The 12,447-nt window shown below is 42.4% G+C and overlaps 1 protein-coding gene across 3 annotated transcripts; it reads left to right on the top strand.

Annotated features, from left to right (window-relative positions):
* The first annotated feature begins 373 nt into the window (after nucleotides 1–373).
* On the top strand, nucleotides 374–11,710 carry trim24 (tripartite motif containing 24). Of its 3 annotated transcripts, none has more exons than XM_068586217.1 (19): nucleotides 374–1,058; nucleotides 1,339–1,457; nucleotides 1,601–1,748; nucleotides 2,008–2,140; nucleotides 2,484–2,600; nucleotides 2,777–2,891; nucleotides 2,976–3,122; nucleotides 3,274–3,388; nucleotides 4,316–4,458; nucleotides 4,625–4,900; nucleotides 5,451–5,573; nucleotides 5,702–5,849; nucleotides 5,959–6,019; nucleotides 6,558–6,684; nucleotides 7,327–7,649; nucleotides 8,891–9,002; nucleotides 9,162–9,236; nucleotides 9,499–9,660; nucleotides 9,823–11,710. In XM_068586217.1, the coding sequence occupies exons 1-19, from the start codon at nucleotides 809–811 to the stop codon at nucleotides 10,669–10,671; spliced, it is 3,543 nt and encodes a 1,180-aa protein (XP_068442318.1). In that variant the 5' UTR covers nucleotides 374–808; the 3' UTR covers nucleotides 10,672–11,710. The 3 variants fall into 3 exon arrangements, with proteins under 3 accessions (XP_068442318.1, XP_068442319.1, XP_068442316.1); XM_068586218.1 differs by having other exon boundaries at nucleotides 374–1,079; nucleotides 4,655–4,900; XM_068586215.1 differs by having other exon boundaries at nucleotides 374–1,079.
* The last annotated feature ends 737 nt before the right edge of the window (nucleotides 11,711–12,447 follow it).

The raw sequence follows: 12,447 nt of genomic DNA, 5'->3' as shown, positions 1-12,447 counted from the left end.
TTTCAAATGGCACATATTTACATAGTGCATAATTAGGCCTGTCTTGCTGCTCTTTGCCCACTGCAAAGACTCCTCCCCTGTAGGATCCACCCACATTAACTGAGAGTGATAAAAAAAACAAAAACATAATATCTAACAGATAACCCACCCGAATTAACACCTTCACATGTATACAGAAGTTTAATATTCACCATACTAAATAAATACGAGGCTAATTTTTCTACACATTGGTGACCACTGGTTGAAAATGACCGATTTCAAGTCGCCTCGAGTCGCCATAGAATGTAGTTTGGCCCTAACAGGGCACTGTAGCTTTAAAGTACCGTGGTGCCGCCTGGGTAATATGTGGTATGTGTTTTTGCCTTCTGCTAAGAGTGCACAGATGGCCGCCTTTCCCATGGATATGAGCTTCAAAATACTATGTATGTAGCGTGAATTTAAGTCATAAGTGACTATGCGCCGGTATCTTTCTTGTGTTTGAGTAAGATACGCCTCAAACCGGGGACTTAATTATTTATACTCCCTGGTAAAAGGTGCAGTTAAAATAGCATACGTTGCTAATTTAGCTTCCAAAACGGAAATAATCAATAGTTGCACTTCAACTAAAACTGTTATCGCACAGTTTAAAGAACCACCCTGTGGGATGAAATGTCTTCGTCTGTAATGTTGTAATGTATATCAGCACAATGTACATTCGCTATCTGGCTCGTTGAATCAGGAATAGGCTATCCTTTGTTTCCAATCCTAACTGTATTGATTGGACGAAAGGAAAGCATCGGGAAGCAGCAGGGGGAGAAAAAAAAACAAAATGGATGAAAGTGCTGAAAATGTTGACAACGACGACATTGTCATTATTGTGGAGAACGAGGCGGAAAGTTTGCCAGCCGAGGAGGAGAGGCTGAAACCGCAAGGCACCTTCCGGCTCATGGACACTTGTCCCATCTGCAAGTTGAGCTTTCACAATAGAGAGCCCAAACTCCTGCCGTGTCTCCACTCCTTCTGCAAAAGGTGTCTCCCTGCCCCCTTCAGAAGTGCTGACCCGAGGCGTGATTCACAAGGTCAAGTCGACACCAAATCATGTGAGAATAGCTCATGTTCATGTCACTCAGATACACTCTTGATAAAAGTGCTCATTTGAACTCCAACAAAGCACAACTCTGTGTTCTGTTACTAACACCCTAGTCACACTTATGTATCTATGTGTATATACAATATTAATCTTCTTGGTAATTCCTAGTCTCATGTCACCCTAGTGTGTGTGTTTGTTCTCAACATTAAAGTCGTGATCGTGGTTGTGAGTGACACCCCTAATAGTGGATCTCGTCTCTCCTGCTTCAGTGGGTGCCGTTCGATGTCCAGTATGCAGACAGGAATGCTGGGAGATGGACATGCTGGATAATTTCTTTGTCAAAGACTCTGTTGAGGTGCCGAGCAGCACCGTGGAGAAGAGCAGCCAGGTTGGCCTTCTAACTGTCCTGTCCTTAGTCCGTTTTGTCTCACAATTCCCATGACACCTGTCTCTCTGGACTGCATTGGTGATTCCATTTTTGTATTTTGCTCAGTCTTCCTTTCATTTGTTCTTTACTTTTCTCTTCAATAGTTGTGCATCAGCTGTGATGATAACACCGAGGCGACAGGTTACTGTGTGGAGTGTGTGGAGTTTCTGTGTGTGACATGTATTGAGGCGCACCAAAGGGTCAAGTTCACCAGGGATCACACCATACGGCAGAAGGAGGAGATGTCTACAGGTATGGTAAACGCCAGAAAAGAGAGCGACTAGTCTGTAATTAGATGAACCTAAAACAAGTTAACAAGTTGCTACATTCTGCACTTTAGTCAGAGGAAACTATTTAGCACTACAGACAACCAACCAGATGTGTTTTGGTGATGGCGACAAACGTTTCTGGCTGAATTTAAGGATTGTGAGCAAATATTTAATGTCACATAAAGTGTATTTACATTTATCTATGTTCCTAACCCCCTCCTCCCCCTCTGTATGTATCACAGAAGCAGTAGGTGTGTCCACGCAGAAACCAGTATTTTGTGACATCCACAAGCAGGAGCCACTGAAGCTGTTTTGTGAGACGTGTGATCGACTCACCTGTCGGGACTGTCAGCTGCTTAAGCACAAGGATCACAAGTAGGCCGATTTTTTTTTCCCACTTTAAAATGAAAATAACGTATTGTTCTATTTATCTTCCATAAACGTTAATCCTTTTCAGCTGGCACTGGTGAATGAGTTTGCTACAGCGTTGTCTGTAATTTAGCTACTCCTGCTTTTAAGCAAACAATTTTTGTTTGATCACAGCTGCAAGGTTTGACAAGGCCCTGTGGGTTTATGTCAAAACCATGTTAGCATCCAAACCAGTTCGATCAGTCATGTTATATTCTTTATCATTGGCGATAGAATAGATTGAATTAGACCAAATGAACAAGAAAAAATTAAACTTCCAATATTCAACGTACATATTGTTTTTGTCCAGCTACCAGTTTTTGGATGATGCATACAGGAACCACAAGCAGCATCTGGAGAACATGACGCAGCAGTTGCAAGAGAAAAGAAAGGCCATCGAGGACGTTTCCAGCTGTATCAACACTGGGTAAAGCTCTCCTCAACAGCTGGAACTTTAGCAGAGTTTATGTTTTGTTTATTGTGCAGATATGAACATATGTTTACATTATAATTTTTACATGTATGATAATTAATAATGAAATTGCCTTCGGAATTATCTGGATATTGAAACGGATGCTAGATTAATGTGATTCATTTTCACAGACTCCAGCATGTCGAGGAAAACCGGAAGTCTGTCACCAATGAAATAAAGAAGTCTATCTGTAGCTTGATTATGGAGATCAACAGGAAGGGGAAGATTCTGGTGAACCAGCTGGAGGTATATTTGAATGACTTTTCAAAGGCAGTCATGACATGAGAAATGCATTTCTTGCTGACAATTCGTGCCAAAATGTACTCGTAGGCTCTGACTAAAGACCATGAGGTGGGTTTGAAAAAGCAGCAAGATGACGTCAACTCCCTGTGCCGGCACCTCGACCACGTCATCAGCTTCACTAAATGGGCCACAGCCAGCCATAGTGGAACAGCTCTGCTGTACTGCAAGAGGCTGGTGAGGGACTTTAACATTCAACAGCAATTTACTTTACAGTGTAGTCCTTACATGCAGTTTCTGTTGCGGTTTTTCTTTTTTCTTTTTTACACAACAGTAATTTGACATTTTCCAGAAGTTATAGTATAACCTTGACCTTTTTGTCTCCTAGATCCTTTTCCAGATCCATTACCTGATGAGAGCAAGTTGTAATCCCTCCATCGTCCCTCAGAGTACTGTTCGCTTTCAGTGTCGCTCCGGTTTCTGGGCCACGAATGTCGACCTTGGTAAGAGTTACACTTACTTAGAAACTTTATGAGGAGTCAAGCACCAGCAGTTATTTATTGCTCACTGATAAAAATTAAAAAAAAACATGTTTCCCACTGATTTGTAGAAGGCTTATTACTGTATATTTAAAAAAAAACATCTTCTGAAGAAAGAATTACTACCCATAGTGTTTGTTTTATTACTGTTGATCTCTAAGTGATAAAATAACTACATTGACAGAGAAGGAAAAAAAGAGGAAAAGTATTATTAATAATAAGACACACCGTAATGAGTACACAGCAGTTTGATGGAGAGTTGCATAGAAAGGCTTCATTGGTGAGATCATCCTAAACTTTAAGTAATCCTATTGTGTCAGTGTGGTCTTAAATCTTGTAAACAAGATAGTTGTTGCATCTCAGTGTATTGTATTCATCTCATCTGGCTTTAAGAACATTTATTTTTAATCTTTGTTTTCATAATAACATAACAGAATCTTCTCCTTTCTGCTATCTCTTGTTTTACCACATGAATGCACCACTTATTTTTCTTTGACAGAGAATGTCAAGTTACCAATAGTCGTCTTAAACGGCAGCGCTAAGATAAATTGCCCTCAGTGATGTTGCTGGAGTCGGCGTTGGCGCTGAAGACTTGAAGTTAGAAAAAACTAATGTTCGAAAGAAGGGTTACAGACCTCTGTAGCTTGCTCCTCATCCCTACTTGAGGCCAGCAGCTTAACTCAATAATGCTTTTGGATACTTAGCCATCTGTTTATTCGCTCATTGTTGTGAATGTAATATCTTCATTTCATTAAATTTATCCCTAATGTCCACTTTGGATCTCGTGCACAAACGAGAGCGAGTGCAAGCCCCGCCAGAAAAAGGCAAAGGACCTGGGGTATGTGATGTCATACATGATTTTCTTCTTGATTGTTTGCTTATCTCCTGCAGGTTCTTTGGTTGTTGAAAGAGGCCAGGGCCGGCCACCCATCACCAACCAACAGCCAGGGCCAGGCCCCAGAGCAGAACTGCCCACTGGTCTTTCCGTCTCAGCACAGCAGCGACAGAGCACGTTGGCTCAGCTGCAGATGCATGTATATATAATATATATTTATATACATACATATATTCACAGTCAGTAGTTTTGGCACCGTGACATGTTAACTTAAGTGATTTGTAAAAACACAAAGCCATTGCTCTCGTCAAATTTGTCACATACTAAATACTATGTCTCTATTTTTCATCTCCTCCGTTTAATAGAATAGTATTGAACGTATTCCTCTGTCCAAGGTGGATAAGCTTGCCCAGCAGCCCAACCGACAGCCACCCCCTAACCACTGGTCCTGGTACCAAAATGTCAGGCTCCCAGGACCACCCGGGCCTCCACCCCAAACCAGACCCATCCACGGAGGATCCTCCCCCTCCCAAGGCCCTCCAAGCTTGGGGCAGCCGGGACGCAGATACGGTAGCTCGTACCCCAACCCTCGGAGCCCCACTTCCTCCATGCTTCACAGCACAGGTTTCCCCCCCGCTCAGGTAGGCCAGTGCCGGTAGAAATATAGGAATGTACAGATGTGTGTGAGGAATGCCAAATATGTGTTGGGGTTGTCGCATGAAACGTTTTATGGTCGACGGCCAACATTTAAAATATCAGCAAGACTGCAGAGGACATGAAGTTCCCGTCACTGGTGTTGTCTTCAGCTTACCTCATGTTCTGTAATCGCATGAGTTTCATTGACGTGAATGTTGCTAGAACAGTTTTGATAAAACGTTATCTTCTGCTTCAAAAAGCTGGTGAATCCAGTTGTTTAATCTATTAGATTATATTTATCTAGCGTCTTGATAATTTTCTTGTATCAGGATTTCATTCTTGAGAAACAATCTTTTTATTTATTTCATTGACCGTGTGAAATAATGTCAGAATGCAATTTATTAGTCTTCCCAGCATTATGACCCCTACTGTTAACCGTCTTCATTCAGGCAAAGTGTTTTAAATCACCTAGAATGTATTCTAAATTAATTGTTTTTAAATGCCTGTCTACTTTTAAACTATTTCTTTCAACCGTTTTCTTTTTTCCACATCTAGTCTCTGAGAGATCTGATCCATAGCTCCAGCTTCCCTCCCAAACCCATCGATGTGTTGCAGGGTGCGTCCCGCTACCCACAGCCCATGTCTGCAGCAGCAGCATCGCAGTTGTCACTACAGCAGGTTGGTAGGAGAATGGAGAGGGACCTACGACGTCTCGCATGATTGTAGAGAGAAAGTGCAGTTTAGTTTTTGTTAACTCTTATTTATGAAGCGGTAATGACACCCTGTGTTGTTTTTGTTCCGTTCAGCGGGGCCTCGCGGAGCCCTCCTTCCTAAAGAGGAGTGAGGCTGGTGGATCTGTCCCCTCCATCACCATCTCTATTCCCAAACCCAGCTTCGCTCCAAGTCTAGCTTCAGCAACCACAGATAAAACAAGCGCATATAATCACACAGCAGGTAATTATCACGGCTCTGATTTAACACCAGCCTAAAGATCTTATCTTGTGTGTAAAGTAGTCTTTATATAAGGACCACTTTTAAAGATGCATTTTCCTCTTCTCTCAAGTTCAAGCAAGGCAGAACTCCCCGATGATGGCCAAACCATCGTCCTCAGACAGAGGCACAGGGTAAGAAACGATCCTACAATCTGTTCTCATCACAATTCTTTGCATCTTTAATTTAGATGATTGACTTGTTAAATATGTATTCCTTGTCTCTGACACAGATTATGGCTAATCTTGTTCCTTCTTGTTGTTTTTAAACTGTGCTTGTTCACTAGATAGACGCGTGGGAAGTACTACTCGCTGCTTTTGATATTTGATTACAAGTCTACGCACAACGCGGAAATTACTTGAGACGATGTCATGTTTTGACAGCAGCTGTCTGTAATCAGCCTTCAGTCTGACGCTCCACTCCATTGTGCTCGTCTGCATTTTAATTAATTCCCTGATATTTTGTATTCATTCATATCTTGTACGTACACTATGCCCCTCTCGCATCACATTTATGTTTCCACGAAGCTGTCAAATATTTAACAAGTGACATGCAAGGGATTCAGATGACATTTTTTACAAACACAATCTCTGATCTTCCTATTCATGTAAGCAAGGACAGTGCGTCACAATCTTCTCTTCTCCCCTCTCTCTCTCTCTCTCCTCGTTGAAGGACGACTTCCTGGAGGCAGAGCTCTGAGCCTCCATCTGCCCCCCCATCCAAGCGACGAAGAAGGTCGTCCCCAGGGCCCATCATCGTCATCAAGGACGAACCAGAGGACGAGGATGATGTTCGATTTGTAAGCGAATTACTGTTGTTACATGAGGCCAGAATGTCAAACTATCTGAGCACGAGTAACAGGGACTTGTGAGTGTTTTTCAGGGGCCGATTCAGTGATTTTTAAGGCTCCAGTCAAAGGCCGTCTTGCTTTTCTTTACACCTTTTCTGTAATTGTGGATGTTGGCATAAGCAGGGATAGAATAAGAACAGTTATATACATTACAATTATTAAGTGAAACTAATAGTTCTCCAACAAGTAAATATACGTATACGGAAGTAAAAGTACACAGTAAATAGTTTACACTTGAGTTGCTTTTTTTGCTTTGGGGGCCTTTAGTAAGTTTTGAAAAGACAAAGAGTTAGAACAGTAGCATATTTCTAAATGTTTAATAGACCAACATCATATTAAATCTATGGGACTGTGGCCCTTTTTAGTTTGGGCCCCACTCTCTGGTTGCTACCTTTTTATTAGTGGTAAAGTCGGGTGTTTTTCTCCTTGTGATCTGTGTACTGGTGTTTCTGCCCTCGAGTAGTAGTCGAGACAGTGTGCTCAGCAACACGCCAGGCCGAGCATTCGTTCCACTCCGAACAGCCCTGTTTTCAACGGGCCCGGCACTGATTGTATCTAACGTCATGTTTGCTACATTTGATTTGCCTCCAGGTGCAGTCCAGCGTAGGCTCCAGCCTGCCGGACAGCAGCACCGGGGGTCAGCCAAAGCCTCGGCCGCAGCTGAAGGTTCTTGTTGCGGTCCCGCTGCCGGTGCCGGGATTGGAGTCCGCGGCAGAGTCGAGCAGCGCGGTCGACGAGCAGCGACCGCAGCCCGCAGCGCAGCCCGAGTCTGAAAAGAGAGCGGAGCCGGAGGAAGACCCGAATGAGGACTGGTGCGCCGTCTGTCAGAACGGGGGGGAGCTGCTCTGTTGCGACAAATGCCCCAAAGTCTTTCATCTGGCCTGCCACATTCCCGCTCTGAATGAGTCCCCAAGGTGAGAGACGGATTGTCAGTGAGAGCTTTTAATGCACAATAAAAGGACCATCAAAATAAATGAAACTATTTGTTCTAATGAACTTTTATTTTTCATTCACACTTATCGGATTAGACAAGACTACAACACAACCAGTAGTTATGCTCTCAAGGTCAGGATCAAAAGGTTCAAGGCAGAGTAAGAGCGAACCCAAGTGGCCGGTCGTGTACTTTCACCGTCACAAAAATCTCTACAATTAATGTGAGTGATAGAACTGGCTAATTAATTAAATGATATGCAATATTAAAGATGCGTTGTAGCAATAGTTATGACTAATCTCCAAGGTCGATACATGATCTTATCTATTTCAAAGATTTGACATGCGTTTTCGAAACCAGTTCAAACACAATATTTCTGCACAGAGGCAGATAAAGATCCGTCCGCACTAATAATAATAATAATACTATTATTATTATATTACTAATAATAATAGTATTATTATTATTAGTATTATTTTGACCTGTGTTGGCGGCGAAAGGATTGTTTCCAACTTGTGTGAACTAAACATTTTCCAAGTCCAATAGTACAAATGTATTGCAAAATAAAAGACGTAACGTTTTTATCTCTCAAAATATTCTGGGTTGACCCATATTTGCTGCATTTTAGGCCTTTAAAAATCCTTTCACTTCAGTCAAAAGCTGTTTTCTCCTTCTCTCTTGCCGCAATTAAAGGGAGGCATACACAAGGCGGTCTATCAGCGATCTATTGTTTTATTGTGATGACTTGACAAAACATCATGACAGACATTCAAAGCTGCTTTCGAAAAACCTCAAAAGCTTTGAAAGCAACATTTGGCACTGCCCTTTAAACAATTATTTAGATTTCTTGCAGACAGTTATAATAGAGGACTTCATTGTGTTGTAATAGTTTGAACATAAAAAGTATAGTCAGTAAAAAAAAATAGTCGGGCTTTAAAATATATATTTTTACAGCTGCAATATTAGTTTGTGCTATTGAAGGTTTTATTACTGAGTGGTCGTACAGCTGAAAATCAGAGTTTTTAATGATATTCTTTTGTAATTCTTGCATTTTTTGTTGTGAAACACATTGACAATGAGGACTGATAAACCGGTTCTCCAGGTCTGTGCAGACTGCTCTGAGAGAAGTTGTAGACTGGACCCGTATATAATCACATTCAGTAGGAGTTCGCCAACCCGTGCATCTGCCCTAACGGCTTCTCCTGTCCCGATGTCTCTCTACAGTGGGGAGTGGTTCTGTTCGCTCTGCCGAGACCTCGCCACCCCTGAGATGGAGTACGACTGTGACAGCAAGGACGACCCCATCTCAGAAGGGTTCCCCCCTAATGAAAGAAGGGTATGCTCACTCAGCTTCTCACTCAGTTTCTGTGCATGACGTTCTTCATTACCTGAGCCTCGTCGTTCTGCTTTTATGCTCCCACCCTTACGAGGGAGAGTATTTTGTCTGATCACTGAAATGTTTGCTCTGATGCTTCCTTTTTTTTATAAAATGCAGAAGTGTGAGAGGCTGCTGCTACGTCTGTTCTGCAATGACTTCAGCACTGACTTCCAGCAGCCGGCTACTCCATCAGTAAGTTATTTTGTCGATCAAGTAAAGATCTAATTTATTTCTTTATAATAATAATTTGTAATGCCACCAATGTGTCATTTTACTTCATTTTTAAATCATAATTGAAAGGGTTCAATTGCTACCAGAATCCATTACATTTATGAAATTGTGTCATAGCTGTGTTTCATATAAAAGATGTCTGAAAGTGGATGTTACTTGTTGAGAGAAAATATGATTTCCGTTATATTATGTGCTTGAATTATCTTTGCTTTCCTTAACGTAGGAGACGAGACGGTACAAAGAGCTGATCAAGACCCCGATGGATTTGTCAATTGTCAAGAAGAAATTGGAGTTGAAGTCGCAGGAAGGGGAATGTTACAACGGTCCGGAGGGCTTTGTCACAGACGTCCGGCTCATATTTTTCAACTGTGCAAAGTACTACAAGGTAATCATCCCTTTTTATATGAAATATGTCTTAATAATCTTACAAATCTTCCTCATTGTGCCTTTTTTTAAAAATAATAATTCCCAGCTGCATTCTTGAAGATGAATAATGTTTAAGTACACTCTCTTTCATTTCCACTATTTCTGTGCATTGATCACACAGGGGACCTCTGAAGTGGGGAGTGCAGGCTTGTACTTGGAGGACTACTTTGAGGAGCAGTTGAAACTAGTCTACCCGGATAAGGTGTTCCCGGGAGGGAGGGAAGAACAGATGATCCCTCCCCTCGAGGAGGAGATCGATGAAGAGGAAGAGATTCCGGCGGAGAGCATGGCCCCCATCGAAGACGATAAACCACAAAGTCCTGCGGAAACAGGAATCCCACCCGTGGAAGAAGACTTGCCTCCTTTAGAAGAAGCAGCAGCCCCTGCAGAGGAGGAAAGGCCCCAAACGGAGGAGAAGTTGATTGATGCGAGTCAACTGAAAATGGAGGTAGCAGGACCCGCAGATAGAGATGCTCCTCCTGCAGAGGGAGATGCGCCTCCTGCAGAGGGAGATGCGCCTCCTGTCGAGGGAGATGCGCCTCCTGTCGAGGGAGATGCGCCTCCTGTCGAGGGAGATGCGCCTCCTGTCGAGGGAGATGCTCGTCCTGCCGAGGGAGATGCTCTTCCTGCCGAGGGAGATGCTCGTCCTGCCGAGGGAGATGCTCGTCCTGCCGAGGGAGATGCGCCTCCTGCCGAGGGAGATGTGCCTCCTGCCGAAGGAAATGCTCCTTCTGATGGAGATGCGCCTCCTGCCGAGGGAGATGCTCTTCCTGATGAAGTAGATGCGGTTCCTGCCGAGGAGATTCCTGTGAAGGAGGCGGAAAGCTCTTCGGCTGCTGATGGTGAAACAAAAGAAGAAGAACCTCCCAAATCCCCAGAAGAGGAGAGCCACACAGACACGCCTGTAGATCCGCCTGAAACCCAGGAGGAGTCTGCTCCTGCAGACACGGCCAAAGAGGAGCAGGGATAGATCACAGCTGAGAGAAACTGTAGACAAGATGGATGATTCCAGTCTTCCACAGAAGTGGCCCCAGTGGGGACCGACATTTGCTGCAATCAGACATTTTTGGGGGGTAATATGTTATATTTGCAATAGGAAAAGGGTGCTGCTCAGCTAAATAGACTTATTTAGTAGCAGTCATGTAGTAGATTCACAAGAAAGGGAGTAATTATTATTTTATTTTTTTTCGCTGGACTGAGGTTACAATTTTACTGTAACAGAGATTGTTATTTTCTTTAATGACAAAACTGAAAAGCACACAAAAAGAGAGAATTTCTAAGTCTACATTGTGAAAATGAGAAAAAAAAAAAGATTTGGGACTAGTAATGCATGCAAGATGTCTTGATGTAAATAGTAATGACTCCATTTTCCTCTTTATAAGGTTTGGCTATCTTGCACTAGCCATTTGGCTCATGAACAAATTATGTTTTATTGCAATAGAATTTTTTTTATTTTGTTAGTATTGTATTAAAGGACAGCTCTATGTAAAAATAAATCTTTTTTTTTTTTACATTAGGCTGCTTAGATATTCTGCAGCAAAAAATGATTTAAAATCTCAATAATGTTTTTGTCATAAAGCAGCCTTGTTGGTTTTTATCAAGAGAAGTTTTCTTCAGACTTTACTGTTAGCACTCTGAGACAATTCAGAGACATACTTATGACCTCAACATCAGCCTCTGACAGTGTGTGTTCTCCAAATTGTGTCCTTGCCCTTCTGCAGCATGATTACTTTTATGTAAGATTAAGCCTAAGCCTTGTTGTTTTAGCTGGTTTCCCTCACTGAAAGCAATGGAAGTGTGCAGTTAGACCCACAGAACAGAGGCTTCAGTTAACTAAACCTTTCTGGGACTCACATGGCGTCAAACTGACACTTCAACTTCAGTTTGGATAACTGTCCAATATTATCACTTTTATTATTTATTAAGAAGACACAGGACTTGTAAATGAACTCTGCAAACAATGTTATTACCTGTATTTACAATATTTGTAATAAACGGGGTTAAATGTAGATCGTACTTGGTCTTTGCTTCCACTGTCATCTTTATTCTGTTTTCTTTGTTTTATTCCTTGAGATGATCGAAGACGCTGTACCTTGAAAAAAAAGATAAGGTTCTCAAACAGTGGTCTGAATCCCCACAAGGGGGCGCGAGATTACTGTGAATGGCTACGAGCTGATAAACAGAAGAAAAGGGATCAGGGAGGAGCCATGAGGGAGTTTTAGTGACAGACACGCCCCCTTAATTGTGAAGACAGAAAAGTCTCTAAATTTTTATTTTCTGATTCACTGTCTCGTTTGAATATATGTTTACTGTTGGGCTGGACAACTTGATTAATTTAGAAAAACATTTGTATTTTCATGACCTGTTATTTCCCTCAATCACTATTATGGATACAAATAAAGTCAGAGGGCACTGAAGAGATGAAACACTTTAACCATGTATTGTCATTCTCATTCAATGACGTGAGGTGTATCATTGTGTTGAGTTTGATGACGTACGTCAAGTTCCCCCCGGAACATGGAGCCATAACAATTTTAATTCCAGTGTTCAAGAGAATCCTTAATCATATCCTGGCTCCTTGTTAAACAGGTAACAGGCTGCAGAGAGAAAACACCTCGGCTACGGCAGTGATGGTAATAAACCCATTTCCTCGTTTCCCTCTCTCCTCGCGTGGGGAGGGAGACGTGGATGCGTCTCAGTGAGTTGGGATGTACCCACGGGTCCGTCCAGCCCGCCCTCACCGCCC

Source organism: Clinocottus analis, unplaced genomic scaffold (assembly GCF_023055335.1).
Source record: "Clinocottus analis isolate CAN_PGR_092001 unplaced genomic scaffold, fCliAna1.0.p SCAF_20, whole genome shotgun sequence".
NCBI lineage: Eukaryota > Metazoa > Chordata > Actinopteri > Perciformes > Cottidae > Clinocottus > Clinocottus analis.
Note: the sequence above shows the minus strand (reverse complement) of the source record. Positions and strands in the feature narration are given on the sequence as shown.

Bases quoted from the DNA above. Each gene is read 5' to 3' on its own strand.
- trim24 (XM_068586215.1), top strand. From the start codon at position 809: ATGGATGAAAGTGCTGAAAATGTTGACAACGACGACATTGTCATTATT. The intron at 2,892-2,975 runs GTATATTTGAAT...ATGTACTCGTAG, and splicing joins TTCTGGTGAACCAGCTGGAG to GCTCTGACTAAAGACCATGA. The intron at 9,237-9,498 runs GTAAGTTATTTT...TCCTTAACGTAG, and splicing joins AGCAGCCGGCTACTCCATCA to GAGACGAGACGGTACAAAGA.